Below are 10,340 nucleotides of genomic sequence, written 5' to 3'. Positions count from 1 at the left end.
AAAAAAAAAAATAAAGAAGGTGGTAGGCAGAATAGTCATGGGTAGAAAGCTGTGCTAGAGCCTTATTTGCTTAAGGTGTCTAGAAAGATGGGGCTGGTAGGCAAATTAGGGAACCGTAGCCTCGATTGTACTTCATTAGGTATCTTTGGACCCCTGTGGGGCTCTCCCCAAGCTGGAAGCCCAGAACTCTTGTAATGCAGTTTGGGGGTCTGTGTGACAGAAATCCAGTTCAAAGTACTGCAAGTAGAAAGGGTATTTGAACAGAAGGATGCTCACAGAATCCCAGAAGGCCACAAGCTGGACCACCAGGCTGCATGAAAGACAGGCCTGGAGCTGGACTCAGAGACGAGGGGCCCCAGGGCCAGAATGAAGCCAGAACGAAGCCAGAACAACCAAATGCTCTCCACGGTTTCCCTCCGTCAGGCTTTATTCCCTCAGACCCCTGAATGAATGGGGAGGCGGCCATGGCCAAGGAGGTGCACAGGGACAGCCCCACCGGCTTCTGGAGAAGGCTCTGGGGGAGCGGCTTTGGCCCCCGTGCATCCCTGGGGCTCAGCTCTGGTTTGCTGGCAGAGAGGGACAAGGCAGCCTGACGGCTTGAGCAGTTGGGAACGCAGCTCTGCCAAACAACGCAAACTTGCCGGTTTATTACCTTCATCCCCTTCTCTCCTTGTTCATGTAGACGGATTTTTTTTCTAGATAGATCTGACTAGTGAAGATAGCCTCACACAGTTCTTAGCCAGCTTCCCGAGCGCTTGCATCCTGCTGCTGATAAGCTCCTGAAGCCGTGAGCTCTTTGGTCAAAGACACACATTAAGTTTAATTCTTACATGTTAGTTCACTTCTGTGTTCCTTCAAAATCCTGTATTAGCTGATTGTTAGCACTACTGAGTTGGTTTGCAGGAAAGTAAGCTTTGCACTGATGAGAAAGAAAATAATCGGTAAAATACCCAGATCCTTTTTCTCCTTTAACACAATCTTTGTTTTAAACAATAGAGCACAACATTTTTAAAAATTTTTAATTTTTTTTTTTTTTTTTTTTTTTTACTAAGGCACATGACGTATAGAAATACTGAGGTACAAAATGCAAATTTCTGCATAAGACTTTTAAAATAATCATTTTGGAAAATGAAGGTGAACATCATCTTCCAGAATATTCAGCTTTTGGCTTGTTTTTTCTTTTGGACCAGTTCAACCAGCAACTTGTATCTAGCGATACAGTCTTCCTATAGGAAGAGAAAAAGAGAGGTGAGACGGTTATTTCCACAAGTCAGTGAGCGTCGTGGGCTGAGCCCGCTGTGGCCTGCCTGCTGCCCGCGCCCCGCATCTGCTGGCCCCGGGGCACGCTTGGTCCGGCCGCTCACCGGCAGACCGGGCCGCACGGGCGCCGCAGAAGGCCGGCAGAAGCCCTGCGCAAGGTGGAGTGTGAATCGCTGGGCTGAGGGGCCGAGGGCCGCTGTGTGTGAGGCGCACCATTGTTACCATGATTAGGACTTTCAACTTGCTAACGATAATGATCATTTTTAACATTTCACTATATCATCAAACGGCCCCATCCTCTAGAGGAGCCAAAAAACATGAGGCCAGGCATTCACGATTATCATTCTCATTTGGGTTTGCCTCTCCTTAAGGGGCTGCTGGGACCTTCCTGTGGTGGCCTTGTTGGAGTGTGCCAGACTCTCCCTCCTGCTTGTCCCGGCCCCCCCACATCCTCTGGCCTGTCGCCGCAGAACTACCAGCTTCAGATCCCAGCTGCCCAGCTCTGCGTTCATCCTGAATCCTCACCCCAAGGGGTGACAGCTACAGGCAGCTTGGGGGTGGGGACTGAGGACCAACGCAGAGCTGGGGTGATGCTGGGGAGGGGCCTATTACTCTCATGTTCGTCACAAGGTACTTTCCAGAATCCATTTCTGTTTCTGTTCAAAATAAACTCACCTCAGTGGCACTGGAAGCCTTCACTAACTTGAGGTCTAATGTGAAATGATTTCTGCCCCATGGCAGACGCTTCGATCAGCCATGGACAGAACATGGATGTGCATTCTCTTCCTAGGATTCTAGCTTAGGAGTGGTATGAGAGTTTCTTCTCCTAAGTGCTTTTTCTGGCTCCCCAAAGACTACTTGTGTAGGGTCTTTGAAAATCTCAGCCTTTTCTTCTAGCTATGCTGCCCAGGGGTGCAGCTGAGTGAATGACACCAATGCAGCCCCAACATTTCCCCGAGGACAGCACAACCGGGCTCTGGGCAGCAGTGAGCCCGACCTGGCATGTGCCTCAGGCAAAGGCTCCTCCTTCAGGCCCAGAATTCCCAGCGACTTGCAGGCCACTTACGGGGAGTCACTCCCTAGCAGGCGAGCCAGCAGGCTACCTCTCCTGGAACTGGTTCTACTGTCAAGGCTTAAAGGGAAACCTTGCAGGACAATAAAAGTGCTGCTTATTTCTGGTTCAAACAGGAGGGTTTCCAAACCCTGAGGCAATGAGTTTCTGAATGTTCTATCCTTAGGAATCCAGTTCCAGCTCCTTCATTTTAAGCCAATGTCAATTCATCACACATGTAGATGCCTGTGTCCTGACAGATGCTAGAGAAATTCAGGGAAAATAATTACTTCTGGCAAACCAGTTGGAGAGGCTGGGAGAATCTGTGTTTCTCAACTAGATCAACTGCTAATGGTTTATTTTTCTCCCCAGGAATTCTCAACTTCATCATTTTCAAGTAGGTGATAGATAACTAGACCTGTACACACGGGGACATACATGGCCACGAGCTAGATTTTCCAACATAGAATTTCAATTAAAAAAAAAATAAGAATGTAAATGAACATCAATGTGCCCAGAGGCTACTGAGTGATATAGGCACAGAAGGCAGAGGAGACACGTTCTTTTGATTTCTCAGCATTCCTGGTGCTTCAGACTGAGAGGAGAGCGACAAGGAAAGAAACCCAGGAGACACTGTTTCAAGAAAGGCCCGAATGGGAAGGATCATACCACGAGTTCCACAACCCCGAACTGGCAGACAGTAGGCAAAGACTGGGGTGAGGGGCTGGCTTTCCCAGGGGCACCCCATCTGCCCGCCTGTCTGAGGTTTTGTTTGAGAACTAACTGCAGGTGTATTTAAGCAGATCCTAACAGCTGTAAACAGGGAAAAGAGTTAAGTATAAACAGTCAAGGCTCCAGGGTGCGCCGAATCCTAAATGTCGTCCTTGCTTGGACCCCCACCCCCGCCTCCAGAGTCTCAGGCGAGCCCAGGGCGGCTGCAGAGTCTGGAGGGACACGCCTGCAGGCCCAACGACCACGACAACATGGTCACCTACCACACATGCTGTCAGGTGAAGGCCATTACAGAGAGAGGGACACATCCTGCTGACTCTGGTTTCAGGGAGCCTCTATCTGCAAGGGAGGGCCTGCCGGCTTGCAGAGCCGCTCCCACTCTGGATGTGGGTGCGGCCCAGCCATCCCGGGCTGCTTTCAAACTGCCAGACTGGGGCGAATGCTCCAGAAGGTTGACAGACTTGTTGTGGGTGAAATTTATGTTCTCAACATGGAATTTTCCCTGAGAAAAACCAACTGGTCTGTAGAATGGTTACCTTAGACTCCTGACCTCATTGATACACAACTAATCAATCCGGGGACAGATTCAGCATGCTGTCAGGAGAACTACGCGGGAAGACCACTGGTAAATGAGATCGCGTGGGCAGCTGGGGACAGAAGAGTAGGAATAAGGTGAAGAACTGGGGGAGCTGGCCGTAGCTACTTCAGTGGTATCCTAAAACCAGTGCAGAGGCCTCTTTCTTTCCCCGCCTCACCCACCTTACTCTTAGACGGGACACATTTGGCTATTTTGTCCCAGCGGTCAGAGGATCCCTTTGGGTACTGCTGTAATGCTAATTCCAGAAGTTTCTGTTGACTCTGAGTCCATGGCTCCTCAGCAGCACGAGTTCTGTCTTTCTTCTGGCTCTCCTCATCGCTGGATTCCTTTTGTTCTGATATATCAAAGTCCTTCTGCCTCTTTCCTCTGACCTTCTCCTCTGGCTCCACCTTTGCTGTGGCCTCAGGCGGCCTGGCTGGCCTTCGCCTCCGTGGCCGGCTTTCCAGGACCACTGCCTCCGGCTCATCGTCGTCCTCCTCCTGCTCATCCTCCTTGTCCTCCTCCCCCTCAGCCTGCTTTGCATCGTCTCGTTGGGTGATGATGTCATCTGGCAAGGCCGTGGTGGCCTTGGTGGGCCTGGAATTCTGAGCTGTAGACCTGAGTTCAGAGAGTCTGACCATTCCTGTGAGGAAGGACACATCACACAGACGGAAGGGCAGGGTCAGGTCAGGTGACAAGAGTAACAACATTGCCCCCAACACAGCAGACAATGTGGGAAGGCCTTCTGTGTATATTATTTTACTTAATTTTCACAGTGTCCCAGAAAGATAGGTATCATTGTCCTAATTCTACAGATGACAAAAATCAGGCTCAGAAAGCAGCAGAGGTGGAATTTGAACCTAGTTCTGCCTGATTCCAAGTTTCTGTCCTTGCCAACACTTTGAGGGACATTGGTTTATAAACAGAGTCAGGTTGTGACCAAAGAATGCAAAGAGCTCTTTGAGAAAGAATAACCTGCCACTTTTTCGGTAAGGAAGGATGTTCTTTACCATCCAGAATTGTTATTAATTCCATTAGCAAAGCTAAAGTGAATCTGTCAAACCTTGTGCTATGCTCACCATCTGCAGGTGAGCCACCAACTCTGTGGGACCCGCTCTCTGCTCAAAGCTGCTCCTGGTGCTGCCGTGCCGCCATGTTGGACAGTAAAGGACAAACAGACTCTGTCTCCCAGGCATGAGGGCCATTTCAGAGATACCCCTGAATGTTCAACTACACAGTTCTGAATCTGTTCACACTTTTTACCCCCTCCACCGATTCTCTACCAAGATCCGTATCTGTGCAACAGTCTACACCACACCACCTTTTCAAGAATACAGTTTTTAGGGCGCCTGGGTGGCTCAGATGTTAAGCGTCTGCCTTCGGCTCAGGTCATGATCTCAGGGTCCTGGGATTGAGTCCCGCATCAGGCTCCCTGCTCCTTGGGAGCCTGCTTCTCCCTCTGCCTCTCTCTCTCTATCTCTCATGAATAAATAAATAAAATCTTAAAAAAAAAAAAAGAATACAGTTTTTAGAGAGTGTCTTGGAGGCAGGCTTCTTTCACACAGCTTCTCATTGCCTATTTCAGCCTCTGTGCTGACAAATAACTGTGTCAGTGGAAAAGGAATCTGGAAGTGCCCTCTTTCCTGAAGCTTGCAGAGCCCTGGGGATGACTTTCTGGGTTTGCTCACCTGCATTGCTCTCTTTGGGAGCTGTATTTAAGTTAAGTTGGAAGGTGTTGGGAAGTATTTTCTTCCTGGTTCCAAGCAAACAGTACAGAGATTCTAGCAAAATTCCAGTTAGTCTGGAGGAAACATATTTTAAGAAACACAGATTCTTGGGAAAGCTGCCTGTCTATTCTGAAAGACTGCGCTGTGTGCATGGTGGTGACAAGGTGGACAGTGTGGAGAAAGTGCACAGTGCCTTTGTGGGGTGTGCAGAGTGGCTTTCCCTGTGTGCCCCCTCCAGTCGATACTAGCAAGGCTTTTACAGTTTTTTAAACTTATTAACTCCATCTTAGCACCCACTGTGTGTGTGTGGGGGGGTGCTGGACTGTTTTGTTGGTACCTGTGATTCAACCCCTTTTAGGGATATGACCAGTAGAGCTCATTGGCCAAAACTACTAAACCACTGTATTTGAAATAGTTATTATAAAAAGGGATTTATTTTGAGGAAATCACTTTAGATTAGTGGGATGAAGTGGGTGATAACTCACCGGGGGAGCAGGTAACTGAATCCTTCAGTTGCTTGGCTTTGGTTGTCACCTGTTCCAAATTATAAAAGCAAAGAAAACCTTACTTTCCACATGTCTCTTGTAGGTCAAGTGACCTATTTCATATAAAGTCCATGTGAATGAAATGGGTTTATGGAATCTTAGGCCTGGGAGGACCCTCAGTCATCCATCTACTCATTTATTTAACCAACAAGGAAATTGAAGCCCAGAAATATTAAATGGCTAGGTCCAAAATAGCCATGTGATCGGTGGCGGAGTCAGAACAAGAACTTGATCACCTGACAACTTCTAGTTCAACGCCGGTTGCATCACACTAGGCTGCTTTTCAAAATATACTATACAAACAAGTCATGTTTTTTAGTTAGGATTTGCTGATAGAGTATCTTTCTTCATCAGAGAATGTTATACCAATGAGTATTATAAACAGTGGAGAGATTTACTCTTAACTAATGTTAGAACATAAACATCTGTCTTTTCTTTGCATTCAAGAAACTGCAAGATAGAAGATTGACACTAGAGGAAGAAGCTCTTGGTGGAGTAGGGCAGTTAGACCCAAGACTCATGAGACCTTTACATACATGAGTGTGGATCCACAGAAATAATTTTGTTCAGCGGCAATTATTTCTTTTTTCTCTATACAAATGGTATCACATCATCAGTCTCATTCTATACCTTGCTTTTTTCATTTAACGATGTCTTGGAGATCTACATATGGATTTCCCTTTTTTTTAAATTGAGATAAAACCTACATACAGTTCAATGTACAGATTTTAAATGTACAATTCAATGAGTTTTAACCCCCAAAAAAGGACCTGTGTAACCACTCTAATTATAATCAAATTATAGAACATTCCTATTATCCCAGAAAGTTCTCTTGTGCCCCTAATTTAATCTCTACTCTCCCACTGACAACTACTGTTCTGATTTCTGTTATACATATTTTAAAATACAGGGTCAAAATTAATTAAAAAAATTAAAAATAGTTAATCGCACAGTGAATTTATCAATCAAGCCATCCTTTCCCTACTTATTTGGAATGGTGACTTTATGAAATGTTCCACTGTATACATGAACTATTTTTCTATATTTTGTGTTCTGTCCCATTAATGCATGCATATTCTTGAACCAGTGTTTCACTGCTTTAATGAAATTTGAAAGTAAAACCTCAAAAACCATGATTGTTAAGAACTCAGGTCGACTTGTCTTGGTCCCACCTCTTATTAGCTGGGTAACTTTGAGCAATTTCTAATCCTTTCTCTCTGTCATGCATTACCCTCTGTAATATGTGGATAATACTAGTAATGCTATTTGCCTATTAAGCTGTAAATTTGAAATAAGCTCTTAGCATGATACCAAGCAGATATTAAAGGCTCAGTAAATACTACCTATTATAACTGACATGGATCACTTGTTTTTCATTCATACAAAGGACAGCATTAGAGAAAATATTTAAAGCTGCTTAGAAACATTCTTCAATTTTATTCCCTACCTTCCTCTCTCTTTCCAGATGACCCTGTTTCTTATTTAATGTAAAAAGGAGATTCTCCACCATGAGCCTCCTTGCCTTCCAACTGCCCCAGCTCAATTGCATTGCCATATATCCTTCCTTTTATCCCAATTCAAAGGAAGAAATTATCTTCCTTCCTCTTGAATTTTCACAGAACTATGCTCCATCTATGAGTTTCCTTTGCTTTCATCTTCAGTTTTTCCCTGTCCATCAGATATGTCCCATAATTCTTCACTCAAGTGGCCTCCACTCTAAAAGATGATCTTCCCTTAAGTTGTCTTTTCTACTCCACTTGGCTTTCTCTTTCTCCGAATGTTCCTTCACTGCCTACTGTCCCCCCCCAACCCCAAATATAATGCTCCCCACCACTCTGTCCTTGCCATTCATCTGTCCTTTCTATTTTCTCCTTTGGTATCTCATACCACTGTTCAATATTACTTTAGAAAAGGAATGCTTAACCTGTATCTCTGGCCCTGACCTCCAAGGATGGAACAACAGTGTCATAGAAATTGACCATATAGCAACAATGGATCATCAGATCGAAAAGGACTTCCATCTATATAACAATAAGCTTTCTTTGTCCCAAGCATTGTTCTAAGATACCTGTCTGTACACATATTCCCCACAGCAGTCATATTAGGTAGGTATACAATTATTATCCCCATTTTACAGAATCCGAGGCCCAGGGGGCATAAATAACATGTCCAAGATTAAAAGGCTAATGAGTAGCTGAGCCCAGGCAAGTTGGGTTCTAAAATCTTTGGTCTCAATCACTATAACATACTGCCTTTGGAATCCAAATCTCTTATAGTTGAAGAAATGGGCCATGTTCTCTTTCTGCGATGCTATGTGGCTCCTCTCTTTAACTGCCACTAAATCTCTTATTTAGAGGTCTCCTAGTTCCTCAAACTAAACTCCTCAACTTCTCTGCTTTTGCTTCCTTTTCGCAATAGTGCTATCATCCCAGTCACCTAGGCTCATAACCTAACAGTCAGGTTTTGGACTTTTCTCTTACTCCCCAGCCAGCTGCCACATGCGCCACAATGTCAACCCCATCTGTTCCCTTCTCTCACAACTTGCCACCTCCTGTGTTAGTTCTTCATTCTCACTTGACTGAACCACTAGAATAGTCGTCTAACTGGACTCCTACTTACTACTAATTTTTATAGAATAACACCCTTAAGGCAGAGTTCTGATCAGATTCCTTTCATGGCTCATCACCGATTGTGTAATATTTAGTTCTTGTTTTAAAAAAGATTTTATTTTATTTATTTCAGAGAGCGAATACACAAGCGGGGTGGGAGAGGGACAGAGGGAGAGGGAGAAGCAGACTCCCCGCTGAGCAGGGAGCCCGACAGGGGGCTCAGTCCCAGGACCCTGAGATCATAATCTGGGCCGAAGGCAGACGCTTGACCGACTGAGCTACCCAGGCGCCCCTTAATTCTTAACCTGACATGCAAGGAGACCCACAATTTGATCTATTCTCTTTTTTGTAGAGAGCTTTTCTTTGAGCAGAACTGAATAATTAATGCTTCCCCAGATAGTCAGAAATTCTCTACCCTGTACTTTTGCTCATTGTTAACATTGCCTGAAATGATTTTCCTTTCATCAAACCTCTCCTTAAATATCTGTCTAGAGGCAAACCATCCTTCAACGTACTCTAAAGTATGACTTTCTTCTTGACGACTTCCCTGATGTTCACTACAAGGGTGACCAATTCTGGTGACAGTCCCTCTTCTCTTTCAATTCCTATTATTTTTTCTAAAATTTAGTCTTTTTATATTATCATACAATAAAATTTTTTTTTCTCTTTTGTCACATAGTTCTATGAATTTTAACTCACTTAGAGATTCAACTACCATCACATATAGGATGTTGAAATAATTCTTTTTTTTATTGCATCTTGTTTAACAAAATATTTTGGACATTAATGCAGAATAGTACAAAAGATCTCCCTTGTTCTTTTTTTTTTTTTTAAATAGCTTAACTGAGGGGCGCCTGAATGGCTTAGTTGGTTAAGTGTCTACCTTTGGCTCAGGTCATGATCCCAGAGTCTTGGGATTGAGCCCCATGTTGGTCTCCCTGCTCAGTGGGGAGTCTGTTTCTCCCCCTCCCTCTCCTTCTGCACACTCCCCGCCCATGCTCTCTTTCTCATTCACTCTCTCCCAAATAATTAATTAAAATCTTTAAAAAATAGCCTAATTGAAATATAATTCATATACCATACAATTCACCCACTTAAAATGTCCAGTTCAGTGGTTTTTAGTATATTGTTATGTACAACCATCATCATGGCCAACTTTAGAACATTTTCATCACTTCAGAAAGAGACTTTATACCCTTTAGCTATCATCCTCCCCATCCCACCCCATCCCTCACCAAGCAATCACGAATCTACCTTCTGTCTCTATAGATTTTCCTCTTCCGGACTTTCATATGAATGGAATCATATAATGTATGGATTTTTGTGGCTGCCTTCTTTCCCTTAGGGTAATGTTTTCCAGGTTCATCCAAGTTGTGGTATATATCAGTACTTCATACCTTTTTGCTGAATAATATTCCACTGTATGAATGTACCACATTCTGTTTATCCATTCATCAGTTGATAATCATTTGCGTTGTTTCAATCTTTTGGCTATTGTGGATAATTCTGTTATAAACATTTGTGTATAAGTTTTTGTTTGGGCAAAATGTTTTCATTTATCTTGGGTATATACCTAGGAGTGGAACTGTGGAGACATATGGTAACTCTATATTTAACTTTTTGAGGAACTGCCATACTGTTTTCCAATATGGCTGCACCATCTTATATTTACACCAGCAGTGTATGAGGCTTCTGATTTCTCTACATCTTGGCAAACATTTGTTATGGAAAAAAGTTTGTTATCAAACTTTTTGATTCTAGTCATCTTAGTGGGTGTGAAGTAGTATCTTGTTGTTTGATTTGCATTTCCCTAGAGACTAATGATATTGCGCATTTTTC

At 44.1% G+C, this 10,340-nt stretch overlaps 1 protein-coding gene across 2 annotated transcripts in view; it reads right to left on the bottom strand.

Annotated features, from left to right (window-relative positions):
- Positions 1-1,021: 1,021 nt before the first annotated feature.
- The window catches only part of DNAJC1 (DnaJ heat shock protein family (Hsp40) member C1), a 222,955-nt gene continuing 213,636 nt past the window's right edge, over positions 1,022-10,340 (bottom strand). The window contains exons 10-12 of one of the 2 annotated variants that reach the window (XM_021696797.1): positions 5,833-5,881; positions 3,803-4,263; positions 1,022-1,226 (exon numbers count right to left, since the gene is read on the bottom strand). In XM_021696797.1, the coding sequence (XP_021552472.1) occupies positions 1,158-1,226; positions 3,803-4,263; positions 5,833-5,881 (579 nt within the window). In that variant the 3' untranslated portion in view covers positions 1,022-1,157. Of the gene's footprint in view, positions 1,227-3,802; positions 4,264-5,832; positions 5,882-10,340 lie in introns of those variants that run through there. The other variant, XM_044915533.1, reaches the window with a different exon arrangement.

Source organism: Neomonachus schauinslandi, chromosome 5 (assembly GCF_002201575.2).
Source record: "Neomonachus schauinslandi chromosome 5, ASM220157v2, whole genome shotgun sequence".
NCBI lineage: Eukaryota > Metazoa > Chordata > Mammalia > Carnivora > Phocidae > Neomonachus > Neomonachus schauinslandi.
Note: the sequence above shows the minus strand (reverse complement) of the source record. Positions and strands in the feature narration are given on the sequence as shown.